Source organism: Neovison vison, chromosome 1 (assembly GCF_020171115.1).
Source record: "Neovison vison isolate M4711 chromosome 1, ASM_NN_V1, whole genome shotgun sequence".
NCBI lineage: Eukaryota > Metazoa > Chordata > Mammalia > Carnivora > Mustelidae > Neogale > Neogale vison.
This window is the reverse complement of record NC_058091.1, coordinates 214,052,243-214,077,113: the sequence shown is the minus strand read 5'-3', so window position 1 is coordinate 214,077,113 and position 24,871 is coordinate 214,052,243. Positions and strand designations below refer to the sequence as shown.

General features: G+C 36.3%; 1 protein-coding gene across 3 annotated transcripts in view; it reads left to right on the top strand.

Moving 5' to 3' along the window:
- The window catches only part of AGGF1 (angiogenic factor with G-patch and FHA domains 1), a 56,802-nt gene that overhangs the window by 10,475 nt on the left and 21,456 nt on the right, over positions 1–24,871 (top strand). For all 3 annotated transcript variants that reach the window (XM_044266693.1, XM_044266711.1, XM_044266702.1), the window contains exons 6-13: positions 2,759–3,089; positions 5,234–5,345; positions 6,349–6,400; positions 12,731–12,832; positions 13,705–13,870; positions 15,327–15,409; positions 21,959–22,086; positions 24,634–24,733. In XM_044266693.1, the coding sequence (XP_044122628.1) occupies positions 2,759–3,089; positions 5,234–5,345; positions 6,349–6,400; positions 12,731–12,832; positions 13,705–13,870; positions 15,327–15,409; positions 21,959–22,086; positions 24,634–24,733 (1,074 nt within the window). The remainder of the gene's footprint in view (positions 1–2,758; positions 3,090–5,233; positions 5,346–6,348; positions 6,401–12,730; positions 12,833–13,704; positions 13,871–15,326; positions 15,410–21,958; positions 22,087–24,633; positions 24,734–24,871) is intronic.

Genomic DNA, 24,871 nt, shown 5'->3' with positions numbered 1-24,871 from the left:
TGGATACTTCGCTCTTGAAATTTCATCTCATGTTTTTCTCGTAACCAAAGAAAAAAGTTTTTTAACGTATAATACTAAAGTTCACATATGGAATTAGGTTTTTTTTGGATTTACTTTCTCTGTTTGAGTTGTTTGTATTTCTCTTATTTTCACTGACGTACCTAGGAATAAAAGAGAATGTGACTAAATACTGAAAACGATTTTTCTGTTTGCTTTCAAGACTTCTGTTTTAATGACTTAAACCTGTTGCTAGTAGTTGAACTTTTTGAAAAGATAAGTTGTGAAGGTACTTCTTTCAAACAATGGAAAAGAACATAGAGGGTCCTTAAATGACTTTCCCTGACAAACGGGAGAATGAAATTTGAAAGTGTTTTGTGAGATTTTACTCCAGATTTGTTCCCATAACTGCTCATCTTTACCATCCTTTTTTAAAAATATGTGTTAGGATAGGTACTTACAAACAATCCTGATGGGATTTTGAGAATTCCCCTAAGAGTCTAAAAGGTAGCTGTGAAACATAGGAGACCATTTAAGACATCCTCATCCCCGCCCCCCCTTTTTTAATTAAGATACTCTCGAACCTCACTCTTTGCAGCTGGAGGCATGTGGAAAGAGATTGGTGTAACTAACTAAAGAGATTGGCATAAATAACTTGAAATATTTATATATGCTTCAATGGGCACATATAGGCTCCTTTCTTATCTCTTAATGAATGTTTATCTAACATTCTGGACTGGTAGATGGTTTTTGAGAAGTAGCACATCTGACATTTTCATTCATTCCCACCCACATTTGTTTTCCTGTAAGTAGTAATAATAAAATATTCAAGATTGAAAACTGCCTTTTTTTTTTTTTTTTTTTTAAGTAGGGAAGTTTTTTTATAGGGTTTTTGGCTATATTTGCAGTGGCTTTTAAAACTCTCATAGTTTTTCAGTTTCTTGTCCTTCTTCTTGCCTCTGAGGAGTTTGTTGTGCTGGGAGTATATATAGTTTATCATACTGTGAGTGTTCAGTTGGTCTCCAAACTGAATTTATGCTACTGTTAAAAATAAGTGTTTAAGATGCTCTCATATTTTATAAAATAAAAGAAGACCATATGAATGCAATTCATCATGTTACTTTAGGCAGAAAGAAGATTCAAAGTATGTTACAAACCAAAGGAAAAAGGAAAATAACTGATTATTTTAAGTTTAGAATAATAGATTTCATTGGTCATAAGGTTTGCCCACTCTACATGTATAATGAGTTAGAAAAGGCTTATGTTCACTAATTTGGAATTTTAGAATAAAAGAGATATAACTAATTCATTTATACTTTAAATTCTTTTGTATAATCAGATCACCTCAATGAAAGTACTAAATTTTAGTGAAATTGTAGCTCTGCTACATTAGGTAAATCTGTTTTTTTTTTTTTTTTTAAAGATTTAATTATTTGAAAGGGCACGCATTGTGTGTGTGCCTCTCAGGGGAGAGGCAAAGGGAGGAGAGGCTGGGTGCGGAGCCCAACTTGGGACTCAGTTCCACAGTCCGTGAGATCATGACCTGAGCCAAAACCAAGAATTAGACGCTTAACCGACTGACAGACCAGATGCCCCACATCTGTAATCACTTTTGTAAATAAAGCTGATTTTGGGGCTCTTGGGTGGCTCAGTCATTAAGCATCTGCCTTCAGCTAGGATCATGGTCTCATGATCAAGCCCTGCATCGGGGTCCCTGCTCTGTGGGGAGACTGCTTCTCCCTCTCTCACTCCTCCTGCTTGTGTTCCCTTGCTCACTGTCTCTCTCTCTGTCAGAAAAATAAATAAAATCTTAAAAAAGCTGATTCTGTATTTTATGTGTTTTGACTTGATTATTGGTTAAAAGTTCAAAAAGAAAATTTAGGGTAAATATATTTTCTAGGCATGCACTATCCAGTAAAGGTAGTCAGCACTAGCCTCATACAGCTTTTGAGCACTTGAAATGAGGCTTGTCCTAATTCTGGTGTTTTATAAGTATAAAGTACAGCACATTCACTTTTGAAGACTGAAAGTCTTGAAGTACCAAAAAATCCATGTAAAATATTTCATTAATAGTATTATAGTGATTAAATGTTATTTATTATAATAAATGGTAATACTTTGTAAACAAAAGTATTTTGTTGAGGGAAAGGGAGAAGCAGGCTCTCTGCTGAGCAGAGAGCCTGATGCGGGGCTCGATTTCAGGATCCTGCGATCATGACCTGAGCCGAAGGCAGAGGCTTTAACCCACTGAGCCACCCGGGCGCCCTGGTTGCTAGGAAATTGTAAAGTATATATATTTATGTGTGTATATATGGCTTGTATTATATTTTTGTTGGTTAGAAGTGGTCTAGGCTGTCGTATCGTCCAAGGAATGTGTGATAAGGGCCTGGACTGGGATAGGTAGTGAATAGATATGGAGAATTGGGATCAAGTATAAACAGTCCATAGCACTTGGGAATAGATTCCAAGTGGTAGTTAAGGGGATGTCAAAGATAACTATAAGGGGCACACTTGTAATCTCTAAATAAAATCTTTAAAAAAAACTATAAGATTTTTGATTTGGGTTATTAGAGGATGGTAATGTCATTAAGTAAGAAAGGGAACATTAGAGGAAGAGGGGCTTATAGGTAATAGCTATTGGTATTTCATATAAAATATTGTACACATATCTTCACTAATTCTTTGAAACATTTAGTGTTAGAAGGTGGTCATGTTTAACCTATTTTCTCCTGTTCCTACCTCCCTACCCGTGTCTTTCCAGGATTTGAATGCAGAAGATCAGAAAGCATCCAGTGTTGAACGTGTAAGCTGCAGTGAGGGAGAAGATTTTGCAAATGTGAGAAAGAAGGCCAAAATAGACGTTCATTACAAAAGTAGTCCTGCCAAATTTACTGTTCCAGTTAGTGGAAAGACTACAGACTCTTCTGTTAGTGAAAACATTTATAATTCGACATCATTCAAAGATGAGAAAATCATGGAGACTGATAGTGAGCCAGAAGAAGGTGAAATTACAGACTCTCAGACAGAGGACAGTTACGATGAAGACATTACCAGTGAAGACAATGTAACTGCAGAAGATACTGAGGATGAAGGTGGGTAAATAACTATTGTTTAATTATCTGTAAATAACCCAGTCTGGTCATGGTGAAAGAGCAAAAGAGTTAAAAATGTTAGTAACTCTTATGTCTGCAAAAAATAAACTGTTTTAAGCTGATTATTTTAATGACATTGTTGAAAATTATTTGAGCTAACAACAAAGTGGTCACCAGTACCATTATGATTATTTTTAAAGGGAAGAATTTGAATAAATTACTAATACTTGGACCTTAAAGTTTTATTGCATTGAATGGCCTAGTCAATGGAACAAAACCAACTTACTTACATTCTAAAGTATATACTAAAGCTTTTTGGTGGTTTAGGTATTTGTAGTCTGCTTTTGTAACTGAGGGGAAAAGTAAATTACATTTAAAAAGTGTGGTCCGTGGCGCCTGGGTGGCTCAGTGGGTTAAAGCCTCTGCCTTCGGCTCAGGTCATGATCCTGGGGCTCTGGAATCGAGCCCTGCATTGGGCTCTCTGCTCAGTGAGCAGCCTTCTTCCTCCTCTCTCTTTCTCTACCTGCCTCTCTGCCTACTTGTGATCTCTCTCTCTCTGTAAAATAAATAAATAAAATCTTAAAAAAAAAAAAAGTGTGGTCCAGGGGCACCTGAGTGGCTCAGTCAGTTAAGCGGCTTCCTTAGGCTCAGGTCATGATCTCAGGGTCCTGGAATCGAACCCTGCATCGGGCTTTCTGCTCAGCAGAGAGCCTGCTTCTCCCCTTCCCTCTGCTGCTCTCCCTGCTTGTGAGTGCACACTTGCATGCATTTTCTCTCTCTCTCTGTCAAATAAATGAATAGGAGCTTTAAAAAAAAAAGTGTAGTCCATGACTTAGCTACATAGATGTTATGGTAAATCTTACATTTAAAAAAAAAATTATTTATTTTAGAGAAAGAGAAGGAAAGGAAAAGGAAAAGGAGAGAGAGAATCTAGAGCAGATTCAACACTGAGTGTGGAGCCTGACACAGTGCTCGATCTCCCAACTCTGAGATCATGACCTGGGCAGAAAACAAGAGTCAGACACTCAACTGACTGTACCACCTATGTGCCCCAAATCTTACATTTTTTTAACATGAGGTTATAAAGACATACTTTTTTTTTTTTTTTTAAGATTTTATTTATTTTTTGATGGACATAGAGAGGGAACACAAGCAGGGGAGTGGGAGAGGGAGAAGTAGGCTTCCCACTGACCAGGGAGCCCGATTCAGGGCTCGATCCCAGGACCCTAGATCATGAACTGAGCTGAAGGCAGTTGCTTAATAGTTGAGCCACCCAGGTGCCCCATAAAGACATACTTTTAAAGCCCAGGATATTACATTAGGTTTTATGAGCTTATTTTGTTCTTGATACAGTTTCTTTCACTTTTTTTTTTTTTAAGCGGGACTCAGTTTTTCTAAGTTAATATAAAAATTCTTGATTAGGATATTTTCAAATTCCAGCACCTTAAAAAAGAGAGAGAATTGTTTATTTTGTAATTGTGATAGATCCTGAGTATCTTGAGGTTGATCACTTCAAATTGGTAAGTGTTAAAGTCTTATCAAGTATGTCATATAGCAGAACTTAAGAAAGTTGTTTCAAACAGAATTAAGATTTTGATCAATACATTTTTTTAAAGGAAACTTACATTTTTTAAAAAAAGACTTTATTTATTTTTAAGATAGAAGGAGAATGAGAAAGAAAGTGCACAAGTAGGGGGAGCAGCAGGCAGAGGGAGAAGACGACTCCCATGCTGAGAAGGGAGCCTGATGCGGGGCTCAATCCCAGGACTCCAGGATCATGACCTGAGCCAAAGACAGATGCTTACCCCACTGAACCACTCAATCGCCCAGAACAATACATTTTTTTTTTAATTTTAAAGATTTTTATTTATTTGAGTGAGAGAGAGAGAGAGCACGCGGTCGGGGGCACGAGGAAGAGCAGAGGGAGAGGGACAAGCCGACTCCGTGCTCAGCGTGGAGTCCTACACTTGACACTCCTGACTCTGACATCACAACCTAAGCCAAAATCAAGAGTTGGGTGCTAAACTGATTGAGCTACCCAGGCACTCGTCAGTACATTTTATTTTATGGATGCTTCCTATTCCTGCCTAGAAGTTTTTTCCATAGCATTTGAATTAATACTTACACATTTCTTTCTTTAACAGATGAAGAAAAAATTTGGCCCCCATGTATTAGAGTAATTGTTATTAGATCACCAGTATTGCAGACAGGATCACTTTTTATCATTACAGCTGTAAACCCTGCTACAATTGGAAGGTAAAAATATTTCATGTTACTATGTTTGTGTATTTATCTTACTCCAGTGGATTGTGTATTCCTCAAGCGGTTATCATAAAATGTTCATGGTACTTGTTGAATAGGCAAACACTGAATGACATCTGTGTTCCTCCCTCTCCCACTCAGAAAATATTGTTCACACTTATCTTTGCCACAGAAATTTTGTCATTTTCTTACTTTTTGTACTGCTCTTTTTAGGTTTAAATTCATTAGTTAAATCCAGTGTTTGTCTAGTATTTAATCTCCTTTCTGTTTCTTTTACCCCTTTGTAATTTATAATCAGCTTGGTAGAGAGGTTTTAATCGTAAGTAGGATCATTTCATTACTTCCCAACGGGAAAGAAAAATCTGTCCTTAATTCATATTCTCTACAATATCTTAGCTTTAAATTCTTGAGGAATAGTGTAGTCCTTTTATATAGTAGTAATATAGTCCTTGTAGTCCTTTCTATATAGTAATAGAGGTGGGAATGTAGTCAACAGATCTTAAATGATGTTAGTACAAAGGATATGCTGTCTTACTTGATAGTTTATTATTTTAATTTTTTTATAAAGATTTTTTTTTTAAATTCAGAGCGGGAGAGACAGCATATGAGTGTAGGGAGGGGCAGAGGGAGAGACTTTCAAGCAGACTCTACCTTGAGCATGGAGCTTGACTCAGGGTTCAATCTCATGACCCAGGAGATCATGAGCTGATCTGAAACCAAGAGTTGCACTCTTAACTGACCGAGCCACTCAGGCACCCCTGGATATTTATTATTAATGTGGGGTAGATGTATCAAAAAGTAAAAGTAACCCTGGAACTTCTTTCCAACAGGAAATTAAGAGTAGGATTAAGGAAATGACTTAGTGTGATAGAGAGACTTGCATTTTAACATTATCTTTTAAAACAGCGACAAAATCTTAAATATAATTTCTTCGTTAACTGTGTTTAATCTATATGTGGTTCAAAAATTATTAAAGGCACTTTACTTAACTCTGCAGAGAAAAAGATATGGAGCATACTCTCCGAATCCCTGAAGTTGGTGTTAGTAAGGTAAGCTCTTTGATTTTTCCAATATAGAGCCCTAGATATGATTTTATAAACCCTCATTATGACAGAAAGCTTAGGAGCTTTTTTATTTAGTAGAAAGTTTAATAGTCCAGGTAGTAATGGAAATGAAAGCAATTCAGATTTCTCTATTCCACTGCTTGCAAGAATAATTCTTTATCAAAATTAGAGTAAACTAAATGATGTTTAATTTTTAACAGTCTAGAGCAGGAATAGAAATGTAGATTAATTTAAGTATTAAAGTAATAACCATTTAACAGATATTTAGACTGAAATAAGTGTGCTTGATTTGGCAGTTCAAAAATGAATCAGACTTGGATTCAGGCTATTTTATTAGATGGTTACGTTTATTAGATGGTTATTTATTTATTTATTTTACATTTTCCTGCTTCAATTTTATTTATTTTATTTATTTTTATTAACATATAATGTATTAGCCCCAGGGGTACAGGTCTGTGAATCGCCAGGTTTACACACTTCACAGCACTCACCGTAGCACATACCTTCCTCAATGTCCATAACCAACCACCCTCTCCCTCTCCTCCTCCCCGGAGCAACCCTCAGTTTGTTTTGTGAGATTAAGAGTCTCTTATAGTTTGTCTCCATCCCGATCCTATATTAGATGGTTATTTTATTAGGTGGTTGAGTCTAGAGTATTTTACAACTCAAGAACTATGGTTTCAGGAAAAGGAATACTTGGGCTTTTAAAACAGAGCAGAGTTGCTTGTAACTTTAGTTACAAGAAGAAAAACGAAAGGTTTTGCTACTGATACTCTTTATATTTAGTATTTATCTTTTTCTTTACTGTATTTTCTGTAGTTTTTCCCTCTCTTCTATGGTGGTTATCTTTTTCTGACCTTTCATCATCTCCATTTTGTTTTTATTTAGTAGACTATAATATGAATTTAAGGTATAGATTTTATGTGATTTTTTTTTTTCTTTAGGGAATGAAATCTGTTTTCCATTATAGTTTGAAAGTCCACTTATTTTTACTTTGTTTCAACTCATTCAGAAGGGAGAAAATTTTCATAATCTTAACTCGGACCAGATTATCTTGCTTTTTTATTTTGCTATGACCCTTCTGCCTCCAAAGAAAACCCAGTCTGATTTACATAGCAATTCAATCTAAAATATAGGTAGTTCTTCCAGCGCCTGGCTGGCTCAGTGGGTTGAGCTGCTGCCTTCAGCTCAGGTCATGATCCCGGAGTCCTGGGATTGAGCCCCGAATCGGGCTCTCTGTTCAGCAGGGAGCCTGCTTCCTTCTCTCTATCTCTGCCTGCCTCTGCCTGCCTGTGATCTCTCTCTGTCAAATAAATAAATAAATAAAATCTTTAAAATAAAATAAAATATAGGTAGTTCTCTAGTGGCATTTCTGCTTTTTCTTTCTTTAAAACCAAGATATTCACTGATGGGGTAAATGGTTTGTTACTTTATGAAATCAGTTTGACTATATATCACATATATCCAGGTAGGTGAAAAAAATTAAAAAATCCATACACTTCTTTTAATATTAGGGAAAAATGTAATCTATCACTGGATAGGGGAAGACCTTCTGAGTTTAAAAAATGGGGAAAAAATCACAGAAAACATAATTTTGAGTAATTTAAGTTTTAAGTTTTTGTTAAAAAAATTTAAAAGGCAGAGTACGTGGGGCACCTAGCTGGCTCAGTCAGTAGAATGTGGAACTTTTGATCCTGAGGTTGGGAGTTCAAGTCCCATGTTGGATGTAGGATTTACTTAATAATAAATTAAAAGGAAAAGGGGTGCCTGGGTGGCTCAGTCGGTTAAGCAGCTGTCTTCGGCTCAGGGATCCTGGGGATCCCAGGATCCCCAGAGTCCTGGGATCGAGCCCTGCATTGGGTTCCCTGCTCAGTGGAGAGCCTGCTTCTCCCTCTCCCTCTGCCTGCTGCTCTGCCTACTTGTGCTTTCTCTGTCAAGTAAATAAATAAAATCTTAAAAAAAAAAAAAAGGCAGACTGTGACAGTAAGACAAATATGACAAAATATATATCTCTTATATTCTAAAATCTCATACAGATTCATTTTTTTCAAACCCGACTGTGACACTGATAGATAAGTGAGCAAAGTATATGAATGAACAATTCACAATGCAGGGGGTATCATTATGAGAAAACCATTCAGTCTTTCTAAAAATTTTAAGAAATACAAATGAAGTCAAGATGTCAATTTTCATTTGTCATATCTATTAAATTTCACTCCTCTTGGGAGCATAATTTAAAACAGCTCTTTGGAATAAAATTTCAAATAAAAAAAAACCTTGAAACTATGTAAATGCTTTGGTATCGTGATTAGTATTCTAAAGAACCCAGCTGAAAAAAATGTATGAAGGACATGAAGAGCAAATTTGCAGAAGAGGGAATCCATGTGGCTAAAAAATACAAGGTTTCAGTCTTTGTAGTAATTGGGGAAGTACAAATTAAAATCATGATGAGATTTAATTTCATATCTGTTATGCTTGCAAAAACTGGAGATTCTGATAATACCAAATGTTGGCTAAGACTATATGGAGTAAGAAAATTCTTATAGTTTGTTTTTGGGAATATAAATTGATTATACCACTTTGGAAAACATTATGGCAGTATCTAATAAAGTTTAGGATTTGCACATACTATGACTTAGTACTTTCATTCTTAAGAATATCCCCTGAAGGGCACCTGGGTAGCTCGGTTGGTTGGTTAAGGGATTGCCTTCAACTCAGAACATGATTCCAGGGTCCTGGGATTGAGCCCCGCATCAGGCTCCGTGCTCAGTGGGGAGCCTGCTTCTCCTTCCCCCTTTGCTCTGCCTGCTTGTGCTCTCTCAGTCTCTGGCAAATAAATAATTAAAAAAAAAAAAAAAAAGAATATACCCCTGAAAAACCCTTGCATTGTCTACAATAAGGTTGCATATATATGAATATATGAATAAGAATATAAGAATATTTATAGAAACATCTTAAAAAATAGTAAAACCTTGGGATGAAAAAACTGAATGTTCATCATCAGAAGAATATGTTGCAGAATGCTACAGTGAATTTTACCATTCAGGAAAATGGCAAAACTGTACACAACTTGATGTACCTCACAATATAATGTTAAGCCAAAGAAGCAAAATGAAAGAAATACGTACAGTAGCATATGTTTGTCGGAACTTCTCAAACTAAATTTAAGACCTGTGAATTTTCTGTATATAAGTCACATCTCAAGAAAATATTCATACAGTGTAATTCCCATTTATGTCAAGTTCCAGACCAGGCAAAATAAACATAAATTGTTTATGGATGCATATATATGGAGTGAAAGTAATATCATGATTAAATATTAAACCTTTGAAAAGAAAGGGTGTGGGATGAACAGAATGAGTTACACATCCAAGAATGATAATTTTTTTTTTTTTAAATATCTGAGGCAAGGGGGCCTGGTTAGTGAAGTTTCTTCATTTCAGCTTAGGTCATGATCTCAGTGTCCTGAGATCCAGCCCTATTTTGGGCTCTGTGCTCAGCCTGGAATCTGCTGGGGATTCTCTATCTCCCTCTGCCCCTCTCCCCACTTACGCCCTCTCTCTGTCAAATAAAATAAAGCCTAAAAAATAAATATCTGGGTCAAATAAGGCAAAATATATTAAAACTGGGTCATGGGTAGACCAGTTCAGTATATTCTTTTGTGTTTTTGGAACACTTTATAATTAGTTTGTTTATGAAAACTTTTTTTTCTTCTTTTTTTTCAAGGGTTTTATTTATTATTTGACAGAGAGAGCACAAGTAGGGTGAGAAGCAGGCTCCCCACTAAGCAGGGGGCCTGATGTGGGCTTGACCCAGGACAGGACCTGACCTGAAGGCAGACACTTAACTGAGACACCCAGGCACCCCTGTTTATGAAAAATTTTAAGAACAACTTCATTGAGATACAGTCCACATCCTGTATACAATTTATGCATTGAAAGTGTGTAATTCAAAGGTTTTTTGGTGAATTTAGAGTTGTGTAGGCATCACCACAATCAGTTTCAGAACATCACCCCCCCCCTTTTTTTAAAGCTTTTATTTATTTATTTGAGGGAGAGAGAGAGGATGAGAAGGAGGGGCAAAGGGAGAGGGAAGACACAGCCTCCCAGCTGAGCAGGGAGCCCAGTTCAGGGTTCAGTCCCAGGACGGTGAGATCATGATCTGAGCTGAAGGCAGACGCATAACTGACTGAGCCACGCAGGCGTCCAGTTTCAGAACATTTTTATCACCATAGAAAAAACAGTAATAGTCACTCTCCGTTTCCTTTCAACTCTCACAGGCCTAGGCAACCACAGTCCGCTTTCTGTTTCTGTGGATTTGCCTGTTCTGCACGTCACGTAAATAGAATCCTATAATATATAGTTGTTTTTACCTAATGTGTTTTCAGGATTCATTCATGTTGTAGCATATATCAGTATTTCATTTCTCTCTATTGCCAAATAATAATGTCAGTGTATGGATATACTACATTTTGTTAATCAGTTATTGTTTGAATTGTTTCCACTTTTTGACTACTAAGAGTAATGCTGCTGTGAACATTCATGTACAAGTTTTTATTTGTATGTTTTTATTACTCTTGATATATACCTAACAGTAGAATTGTTGGGTCCTATGGTAATTCTGTTTAACCTTTTGAGGAACTGCCATATCCTCCTAAAACAGGTATATAGTTTTACATTCCCACCAGCAGTGTATTGTTTATGAAATTTTAAATGAAATTTTTGTAGTTCTTTATCCAATTAAATAGACATGTACTGAGTATATGCCATTATATGTGAGGATCTGTGTTATATGTACTGAGTCATAAGCAAAAATGTAAACTAAGCAGTAATTGTTAGCCCTAAAGCAGCTATCCCCTATGCAGTAATTTTGCGTAGTGTAATTGTTATGTTAACAAAGTACTGTGGAGCAAGGAGGGAATGTTAGTCCTGAGTATTGAAAATCTAGAAAACTTCTCTGAGGAGTTCACCTTGAGGGGCACATGGCTGGCTCAGTCAGTAGAGCATGACTCTTGATCTCAGGGGTTGGGAGTTTGAATCCCATTTTGGGTATAGAGATTGTTTTGAAAAAAATTGAATCTTTAGGGCGCCTGGGTGGCTCAGTGGGTTAAGCCGCTGCCTTCGGCTCAGGTCATGATCTCAGGGTCCTGGGATCGAGTCCCACATCGGGCTCTCTGCTCAGCAGGGAGCCTGCTTCGTCCTCTCTCTCTCTCTCTGCCTGCCTCTCTGCCTACTTGTGATCTCTCTCTGTCAAATAAATAAATAAAATCTTAAAAAAAAAAAAATTGAATCTTTAGGGGCGCCTGGATGGCTCAGCTGGTTAAGCAGCTGCCTTTGGCCCGGGTCATGATCCCAGAATCCCGGGATCGAATCCCACATTGGGCTCCCAGCTCCATAGGGAGTCTGCTTCTCCCTCTGACCCTCTCCTCTCTAATGCTCTCTCTCACTGTCTCTCTCTCACATAAATAAATAAAATCTTAAAAAAAGAAAAAAAAATCTTTAAAAGAAAAAGTTCATCTTGAATATTTTATATTAAGAACTTTTAATGATAGAGACCAATACTCTTTTTTTGGCCTTTTTGTTTTTTAAAGTTTTAAATTATTTTTATTAACATAAAATGTATTATTTGCCCCAGGGGTACAGGTCTGTGAATCGTCAGGCTTACACATTTAAGATCAATACTTTTATTAGGTGAAAAATAGTTTCAAATGTTTTAAATACTCTAATCTCAAATATATTATAAAAATAGAAAATATAAGACACACACTGAATTATTAATGGCAGTAGTCGGTGGAATTACAGGTGACTTTCTTCCAAAGACTTCAAATTTCTACCAGAGGTGTTGTATTTTTGTATTCAGGGAAAAAAGCATTAAAAATAGTAAAATTTGGGGCACCTGGTGGGCTTGGTGCGATTCTTGATGTCGGGGTCAGGAATTTGAGCCCCACATTAGGTGTAGACCTTACTTTAAAAAAAAAAGAGAGATAAAATAATAAAAATTAAGTTGTCATAGACTTAAGTCTCTCATATCCTATGAGAGAAATTATGGTTTAAAAAAAGTTTATACTTTATGGGGCACCTGGGTGGCTCAGTGGGTTAAAGCCTCTGCCTCTGGCTTAGGTCATGATCCCAGGGTCCTGGGATCGAGCTCCACATCGGGCTCTCTGATCAGCGGGGAGCCTGCTTCCCCCCTCTCTCTCTGCCTGCCTCTCTGCCTACTTGTAATCTCTGTCTGTGAAATAAATAAATAAAATCGTTTTTAAAAACTGTTATACTTTATAATTACCTCACTCTTTTTTTTTCTTTTTTTTTTAAGTTTCATGCAGAAATTTATTTTGACCGTGACTTACAAAGTTACGTTCTTGTGGATCAAGGTAGTCAAAATGGTACAATTGTTAATGGAAAACAGATTCTTCAGGTGAGTGTGTATATATTTATTACTTGCATATAAGTCTTAAAGAATGAACTGAAATTTTTATTCTGAAGGCCATAGTTGTTAAACCTAAAATTTGGGTCAGATTAAAGCCCCAATGCATTACATGAAAGGGAATTCCCAGATAGGGCTGAAAAAAGTATATAGCAAGTGGATACTTAACTCTTTTTGAGTTTTATCTTCTAATTATGGACTTATGCCTTATTATAGAAGTAAATGCATTTTAAAGCTCTTCAGAGTAAATGGTCTTACAGTAACTTAAAAGGCACTCCTTTTTTTGTATTTTTAAAAAGATTGTTTAAATGAAAGTGTTGCTAAACTGGATACTCCTTGAAGACAGGGCCTATGTCTATCCAGTTAGCTCTTGTATCACCAACATTTGGCAAGATGCTTGGCACATAACATATGGAAGAAAGTAAATGGAAGAGGGTGGGGAAGTCCTTACTCTATAAGAATAAAGAGTGATACAAAACTGAATCATCAGAAAAGAAGAGGAAAAAAGGGAAATATACACCTAGCCCCTTAATATTTCATCTTTTTGACTGTGATGGTTATTCATTTTGGTAATAGATTGTTTGATGTTTGGGTTGGGTATTTCTCTAGGACTACGCATGGAGATGAGATTAGCGGGTTTTGATAATATAAAAGAAGTTGCTCAGTTCAGGTATCTTCTCCACTAGTTGAACATTGTATCATCCTCAAGTTGTGGAAATGTGTGCTGTGTGTACATATGTGTGTCTGTCTCTTTGAGAACCATCCTAAATATTTTTTTGTTTTAATCAGATATTACTTAGAGTAGACATAAAATAACTTTACATAACTCTCTTGGGTTTCTGTGTTGTAATTTTTTCCTTTAGCCTAAAACTAAATGTGACCCTTACGTCCTTGAGCATGGTGATGAAGTGAAAATTGGAGAGACGGTACTGTCTTTTCACATCCACCCTGGCAGTGATACCTGTGATGGCTGTGAACCAGGACAGGTTAGAGCTCACCTTCGTCTTGATAAGAAAGATGAATCTTTTGGTAAGTGAAACATACTGTTCTATGTAAGCATGATAACTTTTCTGTTGAATTCACTGGAGTATTCTAAAAAACTATAAAGTATCAGCTGCCAGCTTCATATTTAATTGATGTAATACTGTATTGAGATACATTTATATTTTAGTGAATATTATCACATGAGACTAAGAAATGACATATATTTGAAATTTGAAACCTAGGCTAGTCGATTATGATTTTAATAGATTTTTTTAAGCTAGTAGATTGTGATTTTAGTTAATTTTTCTCTGCAACAATTTGGTTGTGCTATTATAGCATTAGGTTGCTTTCTGACCCATAAGGTAATTATTAGCTATTTTTGCTAATAAAGTTTAATAGGCTTTGGAAGCAGCATGGTAGTGATAGCTAAATGTCCTTCAAAAGGTTAATTGTGACTAGAGTGAATTGTAACTAGAGTAAATTGTAACTAGAGTGAAGATTGGTTTCCTTTTGACTTCTATTTATGGATATGAAAACGTCATCCATGGTTAAACTCTGTCATATAATAATATAATAGGCCGAGGTATTAAGAGTTATTGATTGATATGTTTTCTTCCTCCATCCATCCATCCATCCCTCCCTCCCTCCCTCCCTCCCTCTCTCCCTTTCTTTCTTTCTTTCTTTCTTTCTGATTTTACTTACTTGAGAGAGAGAGCGAGCTTGAGGGACAGAGGGAGAAGCAAACTCGCAGCTGAGCAGGGAGCCCAGTGTGGGTCTTGATCCCAGGACCTGGGGATCGTGACCTGAGTTGAAGGCAAATTCTTAACTGACTGGGCCACCGGGGCACCCCAATATGTTTGCTTTCCCTTAGGAAAGCAACAGAACTTCTGTTGCTCTATTATCTATCTATATATATACCATTATTTTCTATAACAACACTGTAAGAGGTGGTTATCTTACTTAAATCCACTCCTCAAAGGCTTTTAAGTTTTGAATAGATACTTTGAACCAGTAAGAAGTTTTTTTTTACATCGTTTTCCCCCAAATACCAACTGTACGTGTTCATTATATTTATATTTTTCTGATTCTAGATGATGAAAATGAGTATGGTACATTACACAGTAATGTGAGTCTTAGATTCGGTGACTTTTACTTGCCTATATTCCTTTAGAAAATTAATAATATTTCTGCATTCGAAATTCCATTATAATAATCATATCAGAAAATTAAGATGTTTAGTGTTCTTTTGTCACCTATACAGTAGCATTCCTGTAGTCTTTGGGACTTGGTTTACTTTCCAAGTAGATTTAGTTACCAAAATGCTGAAAGGACATCACTGCAATCCAAGATTCTTTTATATTAATGTTTATTTGAACTTTTAGTTAATATACAGATGGATAGTATTAATTTTTTATTATTAAATAACAGTATTAATTTTGTGTAAAATCTATCAGACTTAGAATTTTTTCTTTTTAAACCAAACTCAACTTTTTCCTTTTAGTTGGTCCAACACTAAGTAAGGAGGAAAAAGAGTTGGAAAGGAGAAAAGAATTAAAGAAAATACGAGTAAAATATGGTTTGCAGGTAAGGATGTTAAATACAGTGAACATTTGTTAATTATGCATCTGGTTTTGAGTAAAAATGTTTTTAGATATACATAGTCCATTTTATATATAGAAATATGGCTGTTTGGAATGATTTCAAGATTTATGTAATTTCTTTTAGTTGGTTACTGTTTACTTCAACAACTATTGAGGCTGGAGTATAAAAATGGTAATAATACCCAACATTGAAGTAGCCACTTCTGGTTTTTAAAAAACTTGGATTAAGATGGTGCCATTGAAGAACATTGTTGGAGTACTGGTACTGATCCCAAAACATACTTTAAACCACAGTAATTAAGACAGTATAGTATTGGCATAAAGTTGAATAGATCAAGGGAACAGAATAATGAGTTGATAGAACAGATAATAGAATAATGAATAGATTCACAGACAGATACGTAGGGGTGTATGAGGGTGTGTGTGTGTGTGTGTATGATTTTAACAAAGGTGTGAAGGCACTTCGGTGGAGAAAGGAGGGTCTTTCCCAACAAATGTGCTGGAGCACTTGGACAGCGATACGCAAAAACAAACAAAATAACTTTGATCCTATAATGTATAAAAGTGAACTCAAAATGGATCATAAATACAAATTTAAAACTTCAAAGTTTCTAGAGGCAAAGGTTTTTTTAAGATACCTAACACCAAAAGCGCAATCTATAGAAGGGTAAATTAATAAATTGTACTTCCTCCAAAACTTCTGTTCTTCCAAGGACACTATTAAAAGAATGAAAAGACATGAGGCTGCTGGGTGGCTCAGTTGATTGAGGATCTAACTCCTGACCTCAGCTCAGGTCTTGATTTCAGGGTGGTGAGTTCAAGCCATCACTGGGCTCCACATTGGGCGTGGGAACCTACTTTAAAAAAAGAGAATGAAAGATAAGTCACACACTCGGAAAAATATTTACAAATCCTTAATCTGATAAAAATCATAGATCTTGGGGCTCTTGGGTGGCTCAGTCTTTAAGCATCTACCTTTAGCTCAGGTCATGATTCCAGGGTCCTGGGTCGAGCCCCACATCGGGCTCCCTGCTCAGGAGGATGCCTGCTTCTCCCTCTTCCACTCTCCCTGCTTGTGTTCCCTCTCTTGCTGTGTCTGTCAAATAAATACATAAAATCTTTTAAAAAATAAAAAAAGAAAATCATAGATCTTATATCTGGAATATATAACAAAATCCCAAAACAATAAGAAAACCATTTGTTTTTATTTATTTATTCATTTTTTATTTTTCTAATTTTTATTTAAATTCTAGCTAACATACAGTGTAATATTGGTTTTAGGAATAAATTTAGTGATTAATCACTTAAGTATAACACCAGTAATCATCATAACAAGTGCCCTCCTTCATACCCATCACCCATTTAACCCATCCCCCCACCCATCTCCTTCCATCAACCCTCCCTCTGTTCTCTAGTGTTAGGAGTCTCTTATATTTTGCTTCTCTCTTTTTTTCCTTCCCGTATAGTCATTTGTTTTTTCTTACATCCCACATACAATTGAAATCATATGATATTCATTTTTATCTGAGTGACTGACTTTGCTTAGCATAATGCACTCTCATTCCATCCATGTCCTTGCAAATGACGAGTAATCATTCTTTTTAGTGGCTAAGTAATATTCCATTGTATACACACACACACACACACACACACACACACACACACACGACCTCTTCTTTATCCATTAATTGGTTGATGGATACCTGGGCTCTTTCCATAGTTTGGCTATTGTTGCTAACGCTGCTATAAACATTGGGTGCATGTGCCCCTTTGAATCTGTATTTTTTTTTATCCTTTGGGATACATAGCCTAGTAGTGTAATTGCTGGATCATAGGGTAGTTCTATTTTTAACTTTTCGGGAAATCTCCATACTTTTTTCCAGAGTGCCTGCACCAGTTTGAATTCCCACTAACAGTGTAAGAGGGTTTCCCTTTTCTCCACATCCTCGCAGACATCTTTTGTTCCCTGTGTTAATTTTAGCTGTTCTGACAGGTTGTGAGGTGGTATCTTGTTCTGATTTGTATTTGCCTGATGATGAGTGCTGTTGAGCATCTTTTCATGTGCCTGTCAGCCATCTGGATGTTTTCTTTGGAAAAATGTCTATTCATGTCTTCTGCCTGTTAATAAGAAAATAATTTACAAATGGGCAAAAGAGAGGCACCTGGGTGGCTCAACTGGTTAAGCGACTGCCTTTTTCTCCTATCATAATCCCAGGGTCCTGGGATTGAGCCCTGCCTTGGGCTCCCTGCTCAGTAGGCAGCCTGCTTCTTCCTCTCCAACTGCCCCTCTCCCCTGCTCATGCTTGCCCTCTCTGTCTTTCTCTCAAATAAATAAGTAAAATCTTTAAATTTAAAAAAATGAGCAAAAAGGGGATGCTTGGGTGGCTCAGTTGGTTAAGTGTCTGCCTTCAGCTCAGGTTATGATTGCAGGATCCTGGGATTGGGCCCCACATTGGACTCCCTGCTTCTCAGAGAGTCTATTTCTCCTTCTCCCTCTACCCCCTCACCTGCTTGTGCTTACTCGCTCACTCTCCCTCCCTCTTAGATAAGTAAAATGTTAAAGAGGTATTGAGAGTGAGGGAGAGAGAACAAGCAGGGAGGACCGGCAGAGGGAGAGAGAGGGAAGCAGATTCCCTGCTGAGCAGAAAGCCCAATGTGGGGCTGGATCCCAGGACGCTGGGATCATGACCTGAGCTGAAGGCAGATGCTTAACTGACTGAGGCATCCAGGTGCCCCAATAAATAAAATCTAAAAAAATAAATAAAAGTGAGCAGGAGATTTAAATAGACACTTCACCAGTGCAGATGTACAGATGGAAGCTAAACACATGAAAAGATGTCTAGTATTGCTGGGAAGTTGCAAATTAAAACCAAGTAAAAAGACTGTCCACATCAAATGTTGGTAGGCACATGGAGAAGCTGGAATTCTCATATAGTGCTTGTGAGAATATAAAGTGGTGCAGTTGCTTTGGAAAATAGTAGTTTTCTTGGGGCGCCTTGGTGGCTCAGTGGGTGAGCCTCTGCCTTCAGCTCGGGTCATAATCTCAGGGTCCTGGGATCGAGTTCCACATCGGGCTCTCTGCTTGGCAGGGAGCCTGCTTCCCCTTCTCTCTTTCTGCCTGCCTCTCTGTCTGTTTGTGATCTCTATCAAATAAATAAATAAAATCTTTAAAAAAAAAAAGAAAAGAAAATAGTAGTTTCTCTGAAGGTTAAATGTATGCCTACCATGTGATTCACCATTCTACTCCCAAGAGAAATGAAAGCATATGTTCATACAAAGACTTAGAAACAAATGTTTATGATGGTTTTTTCTTTCTTTTGAAAATCTTTTTTAAAAACTTTTATTTTTTTTTACCAAAGTATAGTTGACGTATAGTTGACATGTTTTACCAACATAGAGTTGACAACCTCTAGTTGTCAGTTTCACATGGAAAACATAATGACTTGACAGTTCTGTGCATTACAGGATACTTACCACAGTAAATGGAGTTACCATCTGTCACCATATAATGTTACCAAAATATTATTAATTATATTCTCTATGCTGTACTTTTTACCTCCCTAACTTACTTATTTTATGACCGGAAATTTGTATCTCTTAAACCCCTTCACCTATTTTGCCTATCCTCTACCTCCCCCCTTTCCCCCCTCCCCTCTGGCAACCACCAGCTTGTACTGTATTCTAGTTCTCTGTTGCTAGTTTTTGTTTGTTTTTTAGATTCTATATATAAGTGATGTTATGTTGCATTTGTCATTCTCTTGACTTAATTTCACTTAGCATATTAACTTCTAGGTCCATCCATGTTATCCCAAAACACAAGATGTCATTTTTAATGGCTGACTAATATACGTGTGTGTATGTGTACACATCTGTGTACACATCTTTTTTTTCTTTTTTTAAGATTTTATTTATTTATTTGACAGACAGAAATCACAAGTAGGCAGAGAGTCAGGCAGAAAGAGGAGGAGGAGAAGCAGGCTCCCTGCTGAGCAGAGAGCCTGATGGGGAGCTTGATCCCAGGACTCTGGGATCATGATCTGAGCCGAAGGCAGAGGCTTTAACCTACTGAGCCACCCAGACACCCCTGTACATCACATCTTCACCCATTCATCTCTTGGTGAACTCTAGGGCTGCTTCCATATCACAGCTATTGTAAATAATGCTGCAGTAAACATAGGGGTGCTTGTATCTTTTCATATTAGTCTTTTCATTTTCTTTGGGCAAATATACAGTAGTGGAATTCCTGGATCCTATGGTATTTCCATTTTTAATTTTTTGAGGAACCTCCATCCTGTTTTCCATAGTAGTTGCACTACTTTACATTCCGATCAACAGTGCGTGAGGATTCCTTTTTCTCCACATTCTCACCAACACTTCTTATTTCTTGTCTTTTGCATACTACCCATTCTCATCCGTGCGAAGTGGTATTTCATTGTGGTATTAGCAGCTTTTTCTCTATAACCAGAAATAGGAAAAAACTCATGTATCTATCATGAATGGATAAACAAATTATGGTATATCTATATGGTCAAATACTCTTTAGCAATAAAAAAATGAGCTGATGATACAGGCTGCAGTATGGGATAAATCCTAAAATATTATGCTGAAATAAAGAAGCCAGACAACATGAGTATATGTGCTATATACATCCATTTATATAAAATTCTAAAGAGAGCAAACTAGCATATCATGACAGAAAGATTAGTGGTTGCCTGGATACAAGAGAGGCAAGGAAGGCTCTCTAGGGGTGGATTACAAAGAAGGTTGATACTTTTGTGGGAGATAGATTTATTTATTATCTTGATCATGGTGATGGTTTCAAAGGTATATACAAATTTCAGACATATCTAATTGTGTATTTTATGTGTAACATTAATTATGTATTGTTAATCATCACAACATTTTTATTTATTTTTTTAAAAGATATTATTTATTTATTTGACAGAGAGAGATCACAAGTAGGCAGAGAGGCGGGCAGAGAGAGAGAGAGAGAGGAGGAAGCAGGCTCCCTGCCAAGCAGAAAGCCTGATGTGGAGCTCGATCCCAGGACCCTGAGATCATGACCCAAGCCGAAGGCAGAAGCTTAACCCACTGAGCCATCCAGGCGCCCCCACAGTAACATTTTTAAGAAAACATTTTTTAAAAAGTAGATGAGGAAGGTAATTAGTATTCCATTTACATTTGAGGACCTAAGCTAAGGGTCACTCATCTGCTAAGTGGCAGAATTAGCTATGGAATCTAGGTTTTTAATTTTTTTATATTTTATTTATTTTGTATTTATTTAAGTAATCTTTACACCAAACGTGAGACTTGACCTCATGACCCCCAGATCAAGAGCTGCATGCTTCTCTGACCAAGCCAGCTGCATGCGCCTGGAATCTAGGGCTTAAGTGCATTTGTCCAGTGGTTTTTAAGCTTCATGAATTTGTGGGGAAAAATGCTGCCAGAATAACATATTTTTCTGCCAGAATAACATATTTTTCTGCAGAATTGTGTTTTTTGTTGTTAACTTTCACACTAGGAAAAATCATAATAGAAAAAATATTGAGGGGCTAATTTGGGAGGAAAATAGAAGACAATAAGGAGAGGATAAAATGTTTTCTCAAAAGTTTTAACTCTCTTATCTTCTGGGGGGAAACCCATTAGGGTTGGTGGTTCTATATTTTTCTTCTCCCTTTAAAATTAAAATTAAGTAAAAATTTCTTTGGTACTTACCTTGAATTTTATTAACATTCCTTAGCATCTTTCAGGGATTTAAATAAAGATCAACAAGTCAGAAGAAAGAGAAAGAGAAAGAAGCCTTGAACTCACAAGCGAAATTGACTACCTCTTCTTTTGTGCCACTGCTGTGTCTTGTGCATACTCTTATTATTGTCGAACCAGTCAGACAATAGCATACTGAAAACAGATGTGTCTGCCTTCTGGGATTACAAAGTTCTTTGCATACCACACCTTTTATTCAGTAAATATTTCTTGAGTGGCTGACTAATCATATAAATGGAGCTATATCAAAGCAAAAATCTATTTTAATTGCCATGGCAAAAGAGTACCTGCTCTTTTCCACTTTTTAAACACTTTCTACCTTTTTCCCTCCTGAGGGATAACACCTACTATTTTAGGTCTGTTGAAACTTTCAGTCCCTTAGAGAAAAGAAGTCATCAATGTTTTGCCAAACCCAGGAGTTTTACATATTTCTTTGAATACTGGCAGTTCATGAGAATATGCGTACACAGTACTAAATCAAAATGTACTATATATTCACTTACGATTACATACTACAATTTATATGTGATTTATATTATTTTCTGTGTGCAGTTTATGTTCTACAATTTGAAGTAATATAAACCTTTCAAAGGAGATAGAATGAAAATAGCATACTCTAACATAATTGTCTTAATTTATGTCATAGCCTGTTTTAATTTGTTGTTTTAATAGAGACTACATTGAACGATATTTACCAAGTAAAGTAAATACACAGTTCATTTTTATGTATCAGTTTGTTTTCTTCAATGAATATTTCATGTTTATAAAGAATACAGACTATGAAGATGAAAAGGCATTGAAGAATCCAAAATACAAAGATAGAGCTGGAAAACGGAGGGAGCAGATTGGAAGTGAAGGGACTTTCCAAAGAGATGATGCTCCTGCATCTGTTCATTCGTGAGTACTAAGTTTTAATTTCTCAAAACATTCTTTGTACTGTAATCACATTAATAGAGTAGTATGACTTATAGGACGATATATACGGGTAATAGTCTTTAAAGGAATGGTTCTTTTTTTTTAGATTTTATTTATTTATTTGACAGACAGAAATCACAAGTAGGCAGAGAGGCAGGCAGAGAGAGAGAGGAGGAAGCAGGCTCCCCGCTGAGCAGAGAGCCCGATGGGGGGCTCAATTCTAGAACCCTGGAATCATGACCCGAGCCGAAGGCAGAGGCTTTAACCTACTGAGCCACCAAGCGCCCCTAAAGGAATGGTTCTTAACAAGATGGAAATACGGTCTCTATTTACATTTTCTTTTAATATTAGAATTCCATTCCATAGAAGATTACTTAGCATATATGAGAGTACTAATACTTAAACAGACATTTATACACATACCTAACATTCTAGCCATGCCCTTGAGTGAACTTTTTTTTTTAGAGAGCCATGTATCTGATGGAGTGGGGGAAGGATGGGCAGAGGGAGAGGGAGATAGAGAATCTCAAGCAAGCTCCATGCCCATCGCAGATCCCAATGCAGGGCTTAAGCTCATGACCCAAGCCAAAATCAAGAGCTGGACATTTAATTGACTGGGCCATCAGGGGCCCCTGAGTGAACAGATTTTTTATATACTAGATATTTTAAAGTTTGGACTAGTAAGAAATTAGTATGAACTGTGTTTTGGGGTGGTATTTTTTATAATTATTTTAATACCCACCTACTTTTGTTCTTGTTCACTCTGAAATACTATTTTTCTTAATTATTTTTCTTTGGTTCATTTTTTTTCTTTTGGTAAAGTAGCACTGATAACATGAAAAATGTGATTTTTGTGGCCTATATGATATGGCCATATTTCTGCATTTAGTCATATACTAGCATTTTTTTTTCCAGAATATAAATTCGGGGTTTAATTAGAATTTAAATCTTTTGTGTAAGACTGACAACTAACCATAAACTTTGATTAAATGTATTTTATTAGTTCTAAAATATACTACTTAGATAGAGTTTTAGTTACATATATATGATAGCAGTGTTTTCTTAATGGGTACATAAAATAGCAGTGCATCTTGCATCCATCAACCTTGATGAAATACAGCATTATGAATTAGATATATAAACAACATGATGATTTTTTAAAGTTTAATATTTTTTATATAATTGCTGGAAAATACGAAGATAGCATTAGAGTTAAATTAGAAGGCAGAAATAAAAAATGAAATACATTGGTCTGACATTGCTTGATTTACTGTTATTTGAGCTAATTTAACATATTTTGTAGAACTGAAAATATAGTGTGATGGAACATAAAATTAAAATATCCTTAAACTAGCAGAACATAAAATCATAGAACAAAATGCAAATAGTGAATGAGAGTTTTGTTTAATTTTACTTTTATTTTTCTATTGGTGTATAATTTATATACATAAAAATATACAAATGTAAGTATCACTACCAGTAACATATTTTAAGATTACACATTGTAGAGTATACATTTCTTGGTCAAGAAATAGAAAATGAGGGCGCCTGGGTGGCTCAGTGGTTAAGCCGCTGCCTTCGGCTCAGGTCATGATCTCAGGGTCCTGGGATCGAGGCCCACATCGGGCTCTCTGCTCAGCAGGGAGCCTGCTTCCTCCTCTCTCTCTGCCTGCTTGTGATCTCGCTCTGTCAAATAAATAAATAAAATCTTTAAAAAAAAAAAAATAGGAAACCTCCCCCTATTAAATAAAAAAAAAAAATAAAAAAAAAAAAAAAAAAAAAAAAAGAAATAGAAAATGATCAGTAATCCCCAGAAACCTGCCTCTCCTAATGCCCCCTTTTGATCACTAATTCCTGTTTCCTCCCTTAAGACAACCACTTTCCTGACTTCCAGTAGGAACAGATTCATTTCACTTGTTTTTGAATTTTTGAATTTTTAAATATACGGGATAATTCGGTATTAATTTGTGTCTGAATTCTTTTTGTCCAACATTACTTTGTTAGGTTTATTTTATTTTCAGTGCTGTATAATATTCTCTTGCATATTCATGTAACATTTTACCATTGATAGACATCTGGATTATTTCCAACTTAAAGTTATTAGATTTGTGGCAGAAACATTGCTTTTTTTTTTTTAAAGATTTTATTTATTTATTTGGGAGAGAGAGGATGATAGAGCATGAGGAGCGAGGTCAGCGGAAGAAGCAGACTCCCTGCCGAGCAGGGAGCCTGATGTGGGGCTCGATCCCAGGACTCCAGGATCACGACCTGAGCTGAAGGCAGTCACTTAACCAACTGAGCCACCCAGGTGCCCACAGGAGAAACATTCTCATACATGGTTTTTTTTTTTTGTGCACCAGAATGTTTTTCTTTTAAGTAGTATATATAAGAGAATTTATTTAACTGTATTAGGTAGGCCAAACAGTTTTCTATAGTATTTGTACCAGTTACTTTTAATTTATTAGTTTATTATAAATGTGACCTACATGGCCTTTTCAAAATCAACTATCTTCTTAATTTCCTTTAAAGTGAAATTACTGATAGCAACAAAGGTCGGAAGATGTTGGAGAAGATGGGTTGGAAAAAAGGAGAGGGCCTAGGAAAGGATGGTGGAGGAATGAAAATTCCGGTAAGATGAGTGTTTTCTTTCATTCTTTATTCGTACAGCAGATGTATTTAGTGTGTACTTGCTTTGTACCTTAGTGCCGGTAATAGAGTATCAAGCACAAATAGACATATTACTGTCTTTGTGGCATTCATAGTTACC